Below are 18,339 nucleotides of genomic sequence, written 5' to 3'. Positions count from 1 at the left end.
TGCCAAAAAAAATTATAAAAGTAGTCCTCCCATAAAATTGTAAAAAATACGTACATCTGGCTGCTTTACGCAAGTTGATCGGATTTTCCCTTTCCACTATAAAAAAGACTATACTAATACCGTTTAGGGGAAAACAAATGACATTACACGTTCTGTCAAGGTAAAATTTTCAATCGCGCAAAAGGCGGTCCCAACATGCCTTTTTGTGCCCCCGGCATGGGCTGAACCGGCAGCTACGCGTGCCCCACAACCCAAAAACGGAAACAAGTATACGATGAGATAAGACACCTTGACAGCTATAATCAGTTCGTCCCGCACTAGCAGCTGAGGTATAAAAGAAGACACCCGTGACGAATTCAATAGGTCGGTTTCACAAGCAACGTTTTCTTACTCAAGGCCTCAAAGGGAAAATACAGAAGCTGGCCATTCTTAAATAAAGGCATTCAGATAGGACTCCAGCTTCCAAGGTTTAACTTGCTCAATTTTCAAAGGGCAAATATACGAGGCGGCCATACTCACCTACAAAACCAACAAAGCTTTGATTGCTGCAAGCCATGTATAAAGCCTTGGATACTGAATCCAACCATTGATGACTTTATTGAGTGAAATGGCCGTAGAAACCAACCTTTTCCATTTTGGACTTCAGCGACTGATTTTTATAGAAAAAGCAATGAAACTCTCAAACCAAGCAAGATACCCCACCACCAAGAAGTGGAAGACATGATTAACGATGCATACACAGTAAAACTGTTGGACTTTAGTATTCGCACCATTGCAGCCACCACTGAAAAGAACAGAAGAGGCTGCTAAGTATGTGATCCTACAGTCAAAAGATGTCCTCCTTCAGACCAACCCACAACACAAAATTAAGTTATGTTCAATGATACATATCACATCAAATCGCTGACAGTAACCCCCAGCCCCAGCAGATTCCAACTTCTGCATAATCTCCCCATTATTTACCCCTGAAAGGAGTCACAAAGAGTCACAAGTGAAACCCCCATAATGGCAGAATAACCATAATATATAAGATGGTAGGAATAAAACTTACGTATTCATCATGAGTGTTATGCTGTCTCCCTTCAAAAGAATCCTTCCTGAAATAGACAAACAAAAAATCACAAAAAATGTTAAAAATTAGAGAAACACAGAGAATGGAGAAAACTAGAAGTACCAATTGGCTCACCCAAAGACTTCCTCGTCTTCTTCTTGATGTTGACCTCTTCAGCATCATCCAGCACTAAATTCATGTACTCATCAAAGCCCTACAGAATTCATAATTTAATAAGAAAAGGACAATTAGCTTTCAACTTATTTTTGAAAACTGAATCCACAAATGAACACCAGACAAAATAAAGCAATGTGAAAAAATGTAAAAAAAAAAACCATTTATTGAAAAACTTCTCATGGCAAATGTAACCCAGTGAAAATAATAAGAATGGATCGTGATATGAAATGCATCTTTAATCTACCAAGGTAAGTTACAATGAAACAGTGTATAGTCTTCAATAAATACGAAACCACTAGCAAGTTGGGTGGAATAAATATATATCCAATGCAGAGAAAACAATATATTATCTCATAAACAAACAACACTTGATTAAGCGAATTGTTTAAATATTTGAAGTCGATGCCAACAATGACGTAGCTGCTACAGCACTCATTTGTATTCTAAAAGTTGTGGATTTTATCCACATCCTCCCCTACATATACACATATATAGGATTCTTGCAGTTTAAGGGTCTCAAAAAGTTAGGTTCATGCGCAAGGAAAACATCAGGTTTTTCCGATGACCTTATCATTGCCACAGAATTTAGAGGAGGCTTACATAAAGGTAACTATGGAGCCACACACCTACACATAATCCAAGCTGAAGATAGTATTGCATGCACCTGATCGGCAGAACTTGATGATCGAATTACTGCATCTTTTTTCTCTTGCAAATGCTCTTTTAGTTGAAGAATTGTAGCACCACCATGGAGGTGCAGTAGCAAAAATCTATAGTCAGTTTATACCTTAAAACCATGCCTCATGGCTGCAAATCCCTTCACATAAACTTAAAGATCCCAAACCATCTCCAGATAGACTTTCACTTGTTCAATTTTCTTCATTTATATACCAGACAATCAGTCATATTCAATTTTCATTCTACACCTCACAATCATCTTCATAGCCACTGCAATCAGGAACAAAAATGATAGAAGTCCCATGAAGATATCCCAAGACAAAGCAGCTGTGCACGACACAGAACTTCAAACCTGATAGAAACCCAGGTTAGGTTCATTGGAGTCCAGTTTGGATTGAAACTCAACCACATTCTCGGACAAGGTTCTATCAAAAGAGCGCACCAGGTCAAAAAAAAAAAAAGATAATGATCAAAAGCCAAACAGCAACTGTTTCTCATAGTGAGAAAGAAAGGCCAAAACCAATGGACAACAAACACAGACAATGATGCTGTAGTCTGTGAGCTTTACATGTGTCAAAATAACGATAACAATTTAACGATGTTGGTCTTGAAGAGGGAAAACTTGACCTACCGAGTAAGATCATCTGATACTGTTTAAATTAAGATTTAGCCATTTAGATATGTTATGGCTGACTTCTGACTTGGTATAAACAATACCACAATTGGTATTATGATGCTGGTTCAGCAGAACGTGAAGCCCAAAAAATTCAAACTTACTCTATTCCAGAACTCTTTTTCAGTTTTTCCACTGAGTCTGTAGTTATCTTGAACATGCTAGATTGCTAGCTGCATCAATCACCCTCTTATCACACTTTCATTTTAATGGACCTCTACCAATATATTCTAGGCTTCTAGTTCATCATCTAACGGGCCTGAGAATGCAACTTGCAAAAAATTCTGTCTTTTTAGATACAAGTCCTCAACAAACACATAAAGAGTCCAAACCATCTTGAGATGGCTTTCACGTGCAGTGTTGTACCGTATCATATGCTATGTACCATTGCAATTCAAAATAGCGATACGATAAACCATCCATATAGTAAAAGGTTGCCGTGTCGTACATGTATTGCATGTATCACACAATATGGGTCAAGTTCATAAAAAGAGGGTTTTTTAGGAAATAGCTTTTAAACCCCACACCTCCACCATTTCTAAACGCATCTTAGAGTTGGAGCAAGGGGTGATTTTGCTAATTTAGCCAAAAAAAACATTGGTTTCCCCATAAAATCATTGATTCAAGCGCAGATCTGTGCATGGGTTGGCTGATTCTCACTGGGAGAAGGGGGATTTCTCCGATTTCTTTTCCATGAGGTACGAAATCTCTCGTTTTTACCATAGATTCATAGCTTGCAACTGATTTTCATTAAGTTTACCATGAAGATATGGCATCTCCTGATCTCACATGGCAATACATTTTCAGGAGGGATTGTTATAATGAAGCACCATCTTGCAGGGATACATAGTGATGTGGCTCCATTCACTGTAAAACCAAATAAGTCATTGCCACCATTTGTGTTTAAGCAATATCAAGATATGATTCATGTTTTACATTAAATGAATTAATGAAGATTCGAAAACAAATGGAAGCAGCATAAATGGGTTATGGTAAGCATTGGGAAGTCAAGGAAGAAGATGAAAATATTGAAGATGATGAATTTTAGTCAGTCTAAGAACAGATAGGGATAGTTCAATATGCAAAGGGAAATGAATCATGTATGAAGGAGGTAGATTTAGCCCATCTGGGAGGAAAAAGAAAGGTGCACCTGATACTAGGCATGGTCATGGTCATAGAGGACCTGGTGGGAGAGTTGCTAGTAGTAGGTCTAGTGTTGGATTCATCAAGATTTTTTTTTTCCCTCCCTATACTGCCCCAGATTCTCAGCCCCATATTTGTGCTGCCATGACATCCAGAGATATGATATAAGAGATGAAAATGATAGTAGGAAAACAATTTTATTCTCTTTAACATAGCTAATTCCTTTCAATTACAGGCCATAGCAAATGTAATTGATTCTATAGGCCCTGGATTTAAAATTCCATCATATCATTAGTTGAGAGGCAAAATTCTTGATGCTACAATCAAAGAAGGATTATTGCAATAAATTGAAATTGATCTGGAATGAAATAGGTTGCAGGATTATGGCAGATGGATGTATTGAATCTACTGATAAACGTTCAAGAACACTAACGTATTTTCTTGTTTATTTCCATAAAGGTACGATGTCCTTGAAATCTCTTGATTTGTCTGATGTTCCTAAGACTATAGAGAGTTTGTTCAATATTTTTGATAATATTGTACAAAAGGTTGGAATGCGACCTGCAAACGTTGTATAGTTTATTACAGATAATGTTGTAAATTATAGAGTTGTAGGTGACATTATTTTAAATAAGAAAATAAACTATTTTATTGGAGTTCATGTGCTGCTAGTTGTATTAATCTAATTCTTTGAAATCTACGCAAGATATATGATATGAGATCATATTGCTGATCAATGTCGAGAGATTACAACATTTATATATAATCATGCACATGCATTAAGTTTGATGAGAAAATTTACAAATAAAGTTAAATTAATACCACCTGCACAGACTAGATTTGCTACAAATGTGTTGGTTGTGCAAAGTATAGTGAAACAAAGAACTCCATTGAGGTTGTTGTTTTCTAGTAATGAATGGGTTGCCTATCCACATGCTCATAAAAAAGAGTACTTTGTAGTTGTGGATATTATATTTAATAATGAATTTTGGGAATCATGTGCTAAGCTATTGAACATTTGTGTCCCATTAAGTCAAATCCTCAAGTTAGCTGACAGCAAAGATAAGCCTTCCATAGGGTACTTATATGAAACTATGGATAAAGCAAAAGAGGCAATTCAAGATAATTTGAAAGGAAAAAGGACGCTATACATGCCCATATAGAAAATTATAGATCAAAGATGGACTCGACAACCTCTTCATACAATAGCTTACAACCTAAATCCTGTCATTACATTTGCTTCTACATTTAGAAAGGACAAAGAAGTCATACATGGTCTGCTAAATTGTATTCAAATGTTAGATACAGATTCTAGACCACAAGATGTTGTGCATGATGAGTTGGATTTTATATGATAGTTGTACAGAAAGCATGGAAGTAAACACAACCATGAATCCAAGTAATTACATAGAAATTCTTAATTTACACTACATTTGTTCTCTATTTATTGTTTTACATGGGATTTCTTTTATTTGTTGTTTGTGATGGAATATGTTTGGGACTGCTCATCCAATCCTTAGAAGTTAGAACTTTTGTAATTAAAGTCCTCAGTAGACATGCAATGCTAGTGGATGCGAAAAGAATTGAAGTTTTTTCCAACATGTCCATTGCAAGAAGAGGAACATGCTCCAACATAAAGGTTGAATGACTTTGTTTTTGTTCGATATAACATGAGGTTGACTCAAAGGTAATGCAGCCTAAGATATAGTTGCTTCATAAGTAATAAGCATTGTAATATTAGTTTGCTTTATAATGTACACATTAACAAACTTTCTCACATTTAATATAGGCAATTACAAAAAGTATCAACAACAAAGCACACGTCTCAGTTTAAGCCTATCAGCTTCGACAACTTTTGCATACTGAAGGAACCAACTACATTATTTGATGATGATCTTCAATGCTTCAACAATGAAGCTGAAGGAACATAAATTGTGATGAAGAGAAGCCTACGAGATTTGTCAGCAAAAATGTTAGACTTCATGAAGAAGAAGATGAAGATGAAAATGATGAAGATTATGAATGAGGGTCAAAAGTGTTTTCATTTGTTATTTGTATTGACATTGAAATTTCATCATTTCATGATCACCTTGTGAATTGTGATGTAATGTGTAACAATTAAAACTTATATTTTGATGTGTTACTGTTAGTTAATATCTGACTTATGGACCTTATGACTTACAAATGAATCTATGACTATGATATAGGTCAACGTTTTGTTCCTTGATGTGCTAGAAGCCTAGAATTATACTGTAATTGTGTTGTGAATTACGATTACTTATTCTGTGCCAAGTTGTAACCATCTGACAACTTTCTCTCTCTCTCTCTCTCTCTCTCACACACACACACACATATGATTTATTTAAAGTCCAAGCAGACCCCAATACCCTCTCAATAGATGAAATTTCATTGAATTATAAATAATTTTGTCAGAATAAAGAACTTATGTTTGCAATCCACTATAACCTAGACTCTGGAATGGATCCAAGAACAACTTAGCCCCAATACTTAGGTTGTAATGCTTTTGAAAGCTTCTTCACCTGCTATGTCATTCAATTACAATTCATGTGTGGTCAAAATTCAATATCTTAAGTCAACACTTATTGTTAACATGAAAATAGCATGCATATGAAAAATGATTTGGAGATAAGAATTTATTTTTGAAGATTATAACTCTGTAAAATCAAGTGCATATGCTCATATACAATGGTTTCAAAGATCATAAACTACCTATTAACTACCACAAAAGTTCATAAAATTGATCAATTTACATTAGTCTCATAGATAGATATTAGGTATAAAGTTTTACAACTATATTGATTTAAGTACCATTAAAAAGTTAAAACCACCCATAGGTTACCTTGAGCTTGAAGAACAAAAAGAAAGGAACCTTTTTACAGCAATTTCTTGGAAAGTTACTCTGTCTGTTACCATTTGGGTTCAATCATAGTTGGAAAACCTGGTGAGTTGACTCAAGAAATGCCTGAGTCAACTCAAAGTGCCAACAAACTATGTCACAAGTATTGACCCAAACACAACAGAATCTTAGAGGACTCGGTTTTGGATCGGCTAAATTGGCTAGTTCTATGGAATTGGCCCAAATATAGACTGTTTTATTCAGCACCAATCCTAACTAATACCCAATATCAGTGAGAAATAAACTATAGTTGTTTATTAGAAACAAACTAATCTAGTGCATATTTTTCGTTATTTTATACTTACGTGTATGTGTTCATAAACTATAGTTATTTAATATTTTACTTGTATTTACTTGATGTTTACTTGTTATTTATACATACTTCAACTTCATCAATTTGCAATAAAAATACATTGTAAAAAAATTATGACCTGGCCTGCACAAGTTACCAAGTTAACTCATTGACTCATGACCCAATAGTTAGATGGTTCAAGTGCAATTCACGGGTTTGCTAACTATAGGTTCAATAACAGAAAAAATAAAACACTTATATATTGTTGAACTTTGACAGATACAACTGTATTTTGAAATAAACAAATATTTAAATGTAGGAAACAAAAAGTAATACAATGATACATTTATCTAGAAAGAGAAAGCAATGGACACTTGCTGCATATAAACACATACAAACAGAAAATAATTCAACATAACCAACACACTACCTGTTAAGGGAAATATATTATATGTTGTTTTGTTATTTTGGGTTTGGATATGAATCCAGATCCCTTTGTTTGGTCTGTATATATATGTATTGACATGTAAAATACCGGTCACTAGTGAGAGTATTATCATATTTTTTTCTAATTACGCCATCACCCTACTACAACGCAATTAACCACCATGTCTGCACTGATTGAGACATCTGAGTGGTTACTGCATCTTACTTCTTTCTTGCCTACATTGTCTTGTTGTGATCAAGTCTGGACAAAGCTATCATTCCCTGCATTTTTCTAACAGTTAAAAGGAAAAACATCAAATAGATAGTATATACTATATAGTGATACTGGAATATGAGCATCAGAAAACATCTGAAACCATGAAAGTGATTGTTGTATTAGATCAAACAAGTTAGAGGTTATTACAGCAAAGTTATTTTTTTCATAGTTCATATTGCAGATTTGGCACCTTATATTGAGACCGCAAATGTACATGCGCACACAGACTTTTAGACACGATAACTTTTGAGATGAGACAGATAAAATGGTTTTAATGTCCTCGTGTTGTCATTGATTCCCGTATTACAGCCTCACACAAACACAGATACAATAAACTCAACCTCAATTTCAACATGAGTAAAGTGCTCAGATAGTCAGACTTCCTCCATTCAACGTAATGTGTGCTCTTAACTGGTTAAGTGCTCTGCGACCCAAGGCTAGCCTTTGACAACAAGGCAGAAACTCCTGAAATAGAGTCAATGCCTCCATCTTGCATGAACAAACACTAGTCGGTCCATTAATCAAGCCCTTTCATTGCAATGAAGCAGATGACACAAGAATCATCTTTCACAACTAATGAAGTATAACAGATTCCTTCTCTCAGAACCTGGGAAACTGAGACTAAACAAGGGGAAGTTTCCGAAGCTAGCAACATTTCAAACTGAACCCCTATGCTTCCAAGAAATTGATTAATAAGAAATGTCGTCACTATGGGAACTTGTTAAAAGTGAGGATAAGGAACTGGCCCAACAAGGTAGCAGCTGAATTTGATGCCAAAAATATTGGTGGCCACCTACAAAGGCAACTCCTATGAGGACAAGTCCTTGGAGAATGTTACAATTGAAACTCAACATCTCAAATACACTCGGTAAGGGAATCAAATATCGCTTCGTCCCTCTCCTGCAAGTGCAGGATATGAATAAATTACGTAAGAAAATCGTCACAACCAACGGCAAGAAATTTTTCTCTTCACGGCCTCACATGTGGTCTTCATCACAACTAAAGTACCACTGAAAAATCCGCCATTCCATTATAAATAAAATAAATTACATATACGAATAAATTGCGTAAGAAAATAAGGATAATAATTAAAAAATATACTGTACGGACGCTACCAGCTTGGCGCCTCGGGAAAAAGAAAAAAACTCAACACTGACGTTCTTCGCCATGAAAATAAGCAAAGATCATCACCACGCCAACTAGTTGCTACTGTATGAACGTTCTCCCCATCCCTTTTCCCGGGCCTCTCCACCATATTCAACGCGTAACACAAAAGAAGAAGAAAAACAACTTACAATAATCCGACCCTCGATCCTGAGATCCTTTTGCTCGAAAAGCCAAATCTGGATCCTTGCTTTCTGGCAATTATAATAAAAAGGATGAAGAAAGGTAAGTATCGCGTGTCGCGAAGTCACGCCCTCTGAAAGCAATGGAGAATGAGCAAAAAAACCGAAGGAGATGACTTACGCTCTGTAGAAACCTGAAGATGAGATTCTGCGGAAAACGCAAACAAATTCGAGGCAAAAAAAAAAAAGTTAAGAAACCACGGCTCTCAAAAGAAGATAACATGAAAAATGAAGAGTAACCAGACGAGAAAAACAGAGAGAGTGCAGCATACGCACAATGGGCTGGGTCATAATCCTTTGAACCTTCGTGGTCGCCATTGCTGCAATCTGCACTTCTCCTTCTCCTTCTCCTGCTTCTTCTCCTCCTTCTTCTTCTTCTCCTCTCTCTCTCTCTCTCGCAGGAATGGAGATGGGAACGAAGGGGTTTTGGGGGGCAAATAAAGGCGGCAAAAGAAAAACCCTAGGCCATGCAGGAAGAGTAGAACTCGTTTTGTTCGGGATCTCGACCAGGGAACCCAAACCGAATCGCTTTCAGAAAGGGCCCCTCAACGTCTACAGTAATTGAAAAAAGTGCGCCGATATTTTGAATTTGGATCGCGTGTTTTAACTGCCAATAAGGTGGTTATAAGAAAAATATTTTTTTTTTTGTAACTACACATTTTTCTAAAATGTATTCCAACAACACCACTGCCTAATAGACCATTCACAATCACGCAAGTTTTAAATAAACAATATAATGTTTTTAGAATGCGTGTTCCAACAGCACAATATTTTCCTTATCTTAAATAGAACAAATAGTCTTATCAGATTTTCAAAAACTAGACTCTGGTCAGAGATGTTTCGTTGAATGTTTTGGCCCCAAACATTGTTATGAATCTCTTTAATGTGTTGGTGGCTTCACCCACCTAAAATAAACATGCAAAGGGGACTTCAGCATGAAGATAAATTATTGAATAAATTTGATTTATCGTCTATAATGTCGTAAGCAGGATGTGTTCCTCAATCCTCACATCCCCATAACATAAAGTGGCGTTTGAATGACTGGGATTAAAATACTCGGTAATTTATTGTGGGTGTTGGTGGGGTGGAAATAGAATTCCAGATTTCAGAAAGGGTTTATGCGTGATGGGCTTTGCTTTCATGTTTGTTTGATGTCTCCTCGGGCATGTTTGTTTTCTCCATGGGTAGAAGATTCGATGGGATTAAATATTTGTTTTGCATGATTCACTGTCTAAGCATACAATGCATCTCCATAATAACAAAAAACGTGGATTTGAGGTCGACATTTATGTGAAAAAACACTTGACATAAAGTCGACATTGCGAAAGAAGACAAAATATCATCAATACGCCGGATGATTTCCTCCTTAACCACGTTAAGCTCGATCCACTCGATCCGACCCGTTCATTATCACCGGACATGGCCCATGGGGCCAAAAGGGCTCGTTTCACCTGTGCCTTACACTCACAATTACATTGACAACGGAACCGCGCGGCCCCCTCTTTCTCTCTCAACTTTTTTCTTTCCCACCACCTCTCTCTAGGGTTTTTGGGCGCGAGGGGGCAGACAATGGCGGGAGCCGGGATGCCTCCGTACCCACAGCCATGGGCTCCGTCACCGGCGCCGCCGCCGCCGCCGATGCAGCCAGAGATCCCTCCTATGCGGCCTCCGTCCACCCATGATGAGGTATCGCCTCCCCTCTCCCTGATTCTCCCCAGGGTTTATTGTTGTTCTTCTCCATCATCCATTTCGTTGTTTCAGGTGAGGACCATCTTCATATCCGGTCTCCCTACGGACGTGAAGGAGCGAGAGATCCAGAATCTCCTCAGGTGGTTGCCCGGCTACGAGGCTTCTCAGATCAACTACAAAGGGGAGCAGCCCATGGGCTTCGCCCTCTTTTCCACCGCGCAGCTGGCCATGGCTGCCAAAGACGCCATTCAGGTAAACTCCTTCTAAAGTTCCCATTTTTAACTATTAGAGAGTCTGTCGTTGTATTTTGTGCTACATGTACGATATTGGGTGCTCCTTGCCTCAGTTTTGCGATTCCGTAGCATTTCGTCAACCGGTAAGTTGCAATGTTAAGGGAATTCATATAGAGATGCGCCGGGTTATTGATTATTTTGTAGGATCTACTTTGTAATTATCAGGAAATGGGAAAGGGATGATTTTCTATTAGCTTTTGGACTGTTTTTTGTAACTCTTACCAATATATATATATATATATATATATATATATATATATATATATATATATATATATATATATATATATATAAATTTCAGAGTGTATCGGTTGCTCATATGATTTGATCTCTTACGGATAGCAGTTTAACATTGTCAAAAGATAAAGTCACCGAATTATATCAATAACGACGAGTTTTATGAATTATGGCATTGAGTTAACAAGCACCGAAAGACCACCATTCCTAGTGCATGGCTACTCGAACTTAAAAAAGTCCCCCTGATAAACTTGGATGGTAGTGATCCTGGGTTGCATACTTCAAAGCAGACAACTAGGAACTTACCACGTTTATTTAAAAAAACGAAGTATAATAGACGTTTTTTTATTCTCGTTTCTTTTAATCTTAGTATGCCTGTTGAGTTCTTCATCGATGCTTTTACTTTCAGCAGCTCATCAGATGTGCAAATTGGTTCTAGGTTTAGAGTAGGTGGATGGCAGTAAGTCTGCCTTATCATGGTCGGAAGATCCTGTCATTTTTCGGTGATATCATTGGACTTAAATAATTAGCTTCAATCTGGAAAGGCAATAGTTTTCGACCCACTACACTGCTTCTTGTTTATTATTGGAAGCATACTGTTTACCCGTGCTTTTTAATTCCTTCCTTTTTTTCTTTTTCACCAGCTAAATAAGGAGAAAGCTACCACAACGCTTCTAAAATATACATTGATGTTTCTGTTGTGTTATGGGATTTAAATTTTAAACATACATGGTACTTTTATTTTATCTCAAGGTGTCATTTCTACCATGCTGAAGAATATTCATGTTGTTGGATAGATGTCCTTTGATGTAATTTTTGTGTTTTCATCTTTTTGCTAATGTCCATGTGGTTGTTTTTTTTTTTTTGGTTTGCTAGGTACATCGGCACTAGCAATGCTTGCATTGCTAATTTGATTGTTTTTGTTTTACCTTTGTGTTTCTTGCCTTCAGGACATGGTTTTTGACACAGAGTCGAAGTCCGTCTTGCACACTGAGATGGCGAAGAAGAATTTATTTGTCAAAAGAGGTCAGTTAACAGGATCAATTGGTTTTGCTTGTTTACAGCTCTATATATGTTATTTAACTATTCAATTAAGTTCTGTCATCTTCATATAAAATCTGTGATTAAAAAATATTTACCTCTTGGCTCAAGTTGGAAACTGATCTAACATAATGGGTCCACTCTTTATAAGAAAGTTTCTTTATTGCTAATTTGATATGAATTTATGTGTTTCCTTTTCTTTGTTCTGCGGCTGTGTAATTTAAATGCAACTAAAATCGGTATTCATTTCCTTGTCCTGTTAGATAACCTTACAAAAACCATTGACCTTATGCAGCTGAAAACTAGAAAATGGGAATGGTGAAAATTAAATATTCATGTTTTTAAGATTGTTCAAGTTCAAAAAAGTTTTAAAGTTTAAAACTTTAAACCAATTCAAGTAGAGAATGAAGTAAGTGATACTGCTTATAATAAGCAAATGAAGTTTCGTTAACAAACTTTTGATGTGACTTCATTAGGTTTTGGAAGTCTTGGCAACCATAGGAGCATATATTATTTTTAATTTTTGTCCATGTATCTGTACTGACATGGGTTGTTTATTCACTGCTGAGCTAACTTGTCTACACAAGTTAGTGGTTAAGCTGATTTATTCGTAATATTTTTGCACCAACACTTCAACATGTTACTATTTGAAGCAACAGGTTATCTCGTCCACTCCTGTTGAAATGGGGTGGGGCCAATCTGAAATGTTCAAAGTTGCACATACACATAGGAAACCAATTCCTTTGGTTGGGCCGTATGTACTCTTAACACTCAATCTAGCCAGATAAATACCTCGTTAAATGAATGTAATTTGCTATTTTTTCGGAATTCTGATGCTAATGATTGCTTGTTGCTCTTATCAGCATCTACTGTGCTGGATTTGCTTATATAGTTTGATGTTAAGATGGATGAGTGAAAATTATTATTGCACCATTAGGGGATGCTTATACATATATTTTTTTGTAAACATGACCAATATCTGCCCTTCATTTAGCAGCTAATTTTCTTGATTTTGCTAAATCAATCATCCGGGGCATCATCTATGTTGTTGAAGGCTTGCCTAGGGCCACAGGCTTGGCTGGTCACCCAGCCTGTTTGCATGGGGATGGAAAGGAAAGTAAAGGACACACAATCTTGTGTCTAGATAGCTAATTTTAATGGAGGTAAAGGGAAGCTTTAAAAAATTCTTTTTGCATAGGAAAGAAAAAAAAAGACTGGAAAGGAAAGGAGAGGAAAAAACAGTTATCTCCAGCACGATGTGTACACTGATTCAAGCAGTTTATCAAAGAAGTGCAAGTGGATGCCCATGTTTTCGGCAAGACTCCATTTATTTGATATTCCGGCTTATCTTCTAGCTATGGAATAGACAGCCACTGTCAAGAATTTGTCTGCATAATAAGAATTTTAAAGTATATTATTGTTATTACTATTTTTTGCTATAGCTTCATGGGTTCTGTTTCTGGGCTTTCTATATAGAAGGTTTTTAATTGTGGGATCTACTTTTGTCATTCATTGCTAGGTGTAGTTACTGATTCAAGTTCATTTGACCAAAGTAAACGCATGAGGACAGGGGGTGATTATACTCATGGTGGTTATCCACACCCTGGTTCTTATCCTCCTGCTGCACCTGTTTGGGGACCACAAGGGTATACAACTTGCTCCTTTTCATCCAAAACCACTATGTCATGCATATAGTTTCTGGTCTGAGGATATATTATTTGTCTTCATATACAACTTGGTAAAATGCCTTCTTTGGCTATCAGATATATGCCATCTACAGCTCCTTATGATCCATATGGTGCCTATCCCGTTGCTCCGGTGCCCAGGCCTGCTCCTGCCCCTCTCCCTGCACCATCTGGCTACGCACCTATTCAGGTATAGAAATTGTATTTCTTTTTTATTATGTGTTGCACTGCCTCGGTGTGATGTTTCAAAAACTCTTCGATGATTCCTCATAATTTGATGATGTTGTGGATTCTTGTCTTTGATGATGATCATGATGTCGATAGCCATGTTACTGGGTGGTTTTGTGTTGATTGATCCTTCAGTGATGATAGTAGTGGTCACTGTGTGTGTAAGTGCTATGCGTTTGGTATAAACTTTATGGAGCTTGCTTTCTTTTGCTGCTTGAAATCCAATTGAATTCGGTTTTCAGAGTATGTAGCTGATCTAAGCTGCTAGTTTTTCTCAGATAACAATTAAACAACTAATACTAGAATCTTGAGAGCATTCTATGACAATAACAGTGGCTTTGACAAAAAACACTGATTGGATTTCATTAGAAGTAAAAATTATCATATGAGTTGTTGAAAACAGATGTCATGCAGAAGAGTTTTTTAATTGTTTAAAGTATTGAAATGAAGGTAACAAAGGTTGATGTTGACAATATAATTTTGAAGCCAATCTAAAAAACTAATTTTTGAAAGACTGCACTGAACAGGCCTAACTTTGCATTTTTATCTTTGCCAGAATATGAAAGACAATCCTCCATGTAATACTCTTTTTATTGGAAATCTTGGAGAGAACACCATCGAGGAGGAACTAAGGGGCTTATTCAATGGGTATGCTTTCTTGATCATTCGCTTTATGGTGCTTCTTTGCATCACATGAGCATGGATATATGAGAGATAGAGTGAGAGTGAGAGTTGAATTCCTGGCAGCGTGAACCAAGTATGGATGCATGTACCATAGCTATTTAATCAGCCTGTGTAAATTGTGCTGCCCTGAGGATGCGCTGTTCATGTTTGGGCTCTCTAGTCTTTCTTGAATTGCTTGTGGCTTGGTTTGACAGCAATACACAGACTGCTTGTCATGCTTCTAATCCCAAATTAAACTTGTTCTCTGCCTGTATTTTGTCATCCATGCATCGAATAATGAATGCTCAAAAAATTAATGAAATATGATCTTAGGATTTGACATCATAATATGTGGCAGGGTCAACTGAGATAAAGTTGATCTGATCACATATATGTCTCTTGGGATTTTCCATGCTGTGTCATGTGATGTATTACTGCCGTATAATGTGTCACTGTAATGGTTTTTTTTTTTTTTTTTTCCCATGGATGAATTTTCTGTATTACTCTTGGCTTACAGATGATGGTCCTATCATCATTGACATAAAATTTTTCTTGCATTATGGTTGTTATATGTGCAGACAGCCTGGTTTCAAACAGATGAAGGTTTTGCGGCAAGAGAGGAATACAGTCTGTTTTATTGAATTTGAGGTTAGTGAATCACGTAAATAGATAGGTGCAATATCTTTAAACATGAGTTTTCTATTTTGTATCTCTGTCTCACTTTGCTGTTCTTTTGAAAACTGTCTGATTGCTTAAACAATATTCATTTGTAGATATTAGCTTTATGCATGGCCACAGAAAACTTTTTTGTGTTTTAAATGGCATGGGTTTTCTCGGTTATAATACCGTAAGCTTGAGTAAAAAAAAAAGTGAGAAACTAATAACACAAACATCAAAAATTAAGTAGATTTACAACAAATAAAAATTAGAAAATGAAAACAAGCAGTTTGGCACTAAAAGTGAAAGAATGAAAAAAAATAAAAAAGCTTGAAACAATCGTGAATAAAACGCAAAAAAAACGTTATTTAAACAAACGAAGTTTTTTTAGAGTTTTAAATGGCCGACTTGTTTTGTTTTGGTTTTTTTTTTCAAACAAACGAAGTTTTTTTAGAGTTTTAAATGGCCGACTTGTTTATCTTGTTCTTTTTTGGTTTTTTTTTCCACAAAAGAAAAACACGCTTTTTGCGGCTGTGGCTTTATGACCATTTGATCTGCCAGATTCTTCTGCTTAGTGTTTATCAACTAATGCTCTCTGGACTGACGTTTAATCTTTACATGCAGGATGTTGACAGCGCTTCTGCTGTACACCAAAATCTACAAGGAGCTGTTATTCCTAGTTCTGGACGTGGTGGAATGCGCATTCAATATCCTTCATAAATATACGATTTTTTTTTAAGTTCATTTTCTTTTCCACTCTTTTGGCTTGTTCCTTGGTTGTTGAACCACAGGCTTCTGACGACTAGGCCATGGCCTGAAGATTGCTGACCCCTAGTTGGCCAACTAGTCACCAGTTCTAGTCAGTGGTTTAGGGCCTTCAGGCCCTTCTTGGTCACTTTTCCATTTTACCTTGTTTATAAATAGGGTAACTTTTAGAAAGTTAAAAATTTTTTATAAAAGTTAGTCTTGTCATATGTTTTCCTTTTTGGTTTTGGACTCTCTCTCTCTCTATATATATATATATGTGTGTGTGTGTGTGTGTGTGTCTAATGAGGAACAGGTATATCTCAGATCATTTAGGCCGGGGACAAAAGCCAGACTACTTAATTTTTGTTACAAAATATTTTAAACTATATGCACATGCTACATGTTTATGAATCCTAATTTAATACAAAACGTGTTTAATTCAAGTTTTCATTAACATTAATTTTCCACTATCGAAATTTCGATGTTAAAAGAGTAATTTTTTGATGATTAAAAAAATTAAATTCAAAAAATGCTTTACTTAATATATGTTATTTCTTTTTCTTATATAAGTCCGTTGGTTATTTTCCCTCAAGATCAGCTTCAGTGCTTGGTGATATTTTGGAAGTAGTAAATTGTTCTGGCTTGTTGGTAGATACATATTCTAACTTATGTCTGCTTTTATCTTTTGTTGAAGACCTGACATTGAATCTTAATTTGGAATACATAGGATTTGGATGTCAGTTTTGTCATGTCTAGCGATGCACTTTGTTGCTATTTATGTAGCATGTGATAAGTGTATTTTTCTGCAGAAAAAATATTTATTGTACTGTTTCCTTGACAGTGGGTACATTTTCCAAAAATCCATTCGGGAAAAGGAAAGACAGAGCAAATGGGGTCGCTGATGCGAATGGTGGTGTGCCTACTTATCCAGTAGCCTGAAGGGATGTATTCTGCCTTTTATGCAAGATCTAAAAGTAGAAAGGGATGGCATTGTGAGCATCATGTTATGTTTCATCTCACGTCATCCATCATCTCATTATTCCTTGTGCTATATGCATGGTGATCATGGTGCCTTGCCATTATTCTGAGGGTGGACAACCCATGGAACATTATTCGTTTGCAGATACATTGGCATCAAGCATGTATAGAAGACATGGCTTTTGTCAACATTGTGTTTATTTGAAGTCATAGGCATCTCTTAAGAATTTGATTCAGTGTCCACAGTTGGTGTTTTACATTGACATTAGGGATGACAGGCTTAGTGAACATCATCTTGATTATGGTTGTTGTCATGGCAATTCATCTATTTTACATCTATCCAGTTTCACTCTTCTTGTGAAGCTATCAGTGATCAATGTGCACATGCATGTGTGCATGCATGCATGCTCATACATGGAACATGCTCGTGCTGTCAGCATTCATCCTGATATTCTAACCAGTGGTTTCCCTCGACAGGGCACGTGATACTGATTATTTACTCTATGTACCACTATGACTAAGATTCACCTGCTTTGGGTTCAACTTGCATACCTCGGTTTGCTATGCAGATGCTTGATTTGTATGTGCAGCTTGGATATTATGTTGAGAAGCTGATTGCCGGTTTCGACTTCAACCTAGTCGTCCTCTTGTTCCATACGAGGTTGGTAACTACTGCTGAGGTGTAAAGTATTGCTGTTCTTTTCATTTTGATGGTGCAACTAAGTGACGCCAGTATGCTTACAATCGTACATCCTCCCCAGTTTCGCTGAGTGTCATTTGGCTGAATTTCCATTTTGCCTATTTTAAACAAAAAAACTGCAGCCTTCTCATGATTCAGTTGAGAAAATGTAAACACTAGTTAGGGTTGTAGAACATGAGAAAGGTGTGGGACATGGTTTTAACTTTTAATCCTGTTGGACATGGTTTTACTCCTGTTGCCCTATTGTTCCAACTTTCTGAGAGCTTGGGAGGTTCGAGGAATGTCTCATGTCTTTTGTTGCCTACTCATGGCTTCCAAGTTTCCAGTGGCTTTGGGGGCTCTCTGAAACTGTCGTTGTAGTAATGTTATCTGGTTAGAGAGCTTGTGTTTGTGTATCCACATCCTGAACATAATTGGCTTAAACAACTGCCGTTGTTTGAC

At 36.6% G+C, this 18,339-nt stretch overlaps 2 protein-coding genes across 4 annotated transcripts; one reads left to right on the top strand and one right to left on the bottom strand.

Moving 5' to 3' along the window:
• Window positions 1–735: 735 nt before the first annotated feature.
• On the bottom strand, window positions 736–9,481 carry LOC116249578 (uncharacterized). Its single transcript, XM_031622714.2, has 6 exons — window positions 9,257–9,481; window positions 9,102–9,128; window positions 8,930–8,992; window positions 1,187–1,265; window positions 1,052–1,097; window positions 736–965 (listed from the first exon to the last, which is right to left on the bottom strand). Exons 1-6 carry the CDS (start codon window positions 9,296–9,298, stop codon window positions 956–958), a joined length of 267 nt encoding a protein of 88 aa, XP_031478574.1. The 5' UTR covers window positions 9,299–9,481; the 3' UTR covers window positions 736–955.
• Window positions 9,482–10,440: 959 nt separating this feature from the next.
• Window positions 10,441–18,179, top strand: LOC116251131 (uncharacterized). Of its 3 annotated transcripts, none has more exons than XM_050077014.1 (9): window positions 10,445–10,666; window positions 10,742–10,921; window positions 12,150–12,225; window positions 13,766–13,886; window positions 14,004–14,115; window positions 14,710–14,801; window positions 15,395–15,464; window positions 16,098–16,182; window positions 17,071–18,179. In XM_050077014.1, the coding sequence occupies exons 1-9, from the start codon at window positions 10,550–10,552 to the stop codon at window positions 17,157–17,159; spliced, it is 942 nt and encodes a 313-aa protein (XP_049932971.1). In that variant the 5' UTR covers window positions 10,445–10,549; the 3' UTR covers window positions 17,160–18,179. The 3 variants fall into 3 exon arrangements, with proteins under 3 accessions (XP_049932969.1, XP_049932971.1, XP_049932970.1); XM_050077013.1 differs by having other exon boundaries at window positions 10,446–10,666; window positions 13,760–13,886; XM_050077012.1 differs by having other exon boundaries at window positions 10,441–10,921; window positions 13,760–13,886.
• Window positions 18,180–18,339: the final 160 nt, after the last annotated feature.

Source organism: Nymphaea colorata, chromosome 3 (assembly GCF_008831285.2).
Source record: "Nymphaea colorata isolate Beijing-Zhang1983 chromosome 3, ASM883128v2, whole genome shotgun sequence".
In the NCBI taxonomy this organism is placed as follows: Eukaryota; Viridiplantae; Streptophyta; class Magnoliopsida; order Nymphaeales; family Nymphaeaceae; genus Nymphaea; species Nymphaea colorata.
This window is presented reverse-complemented; position numbering and strand designations above follow the sequence as displayed.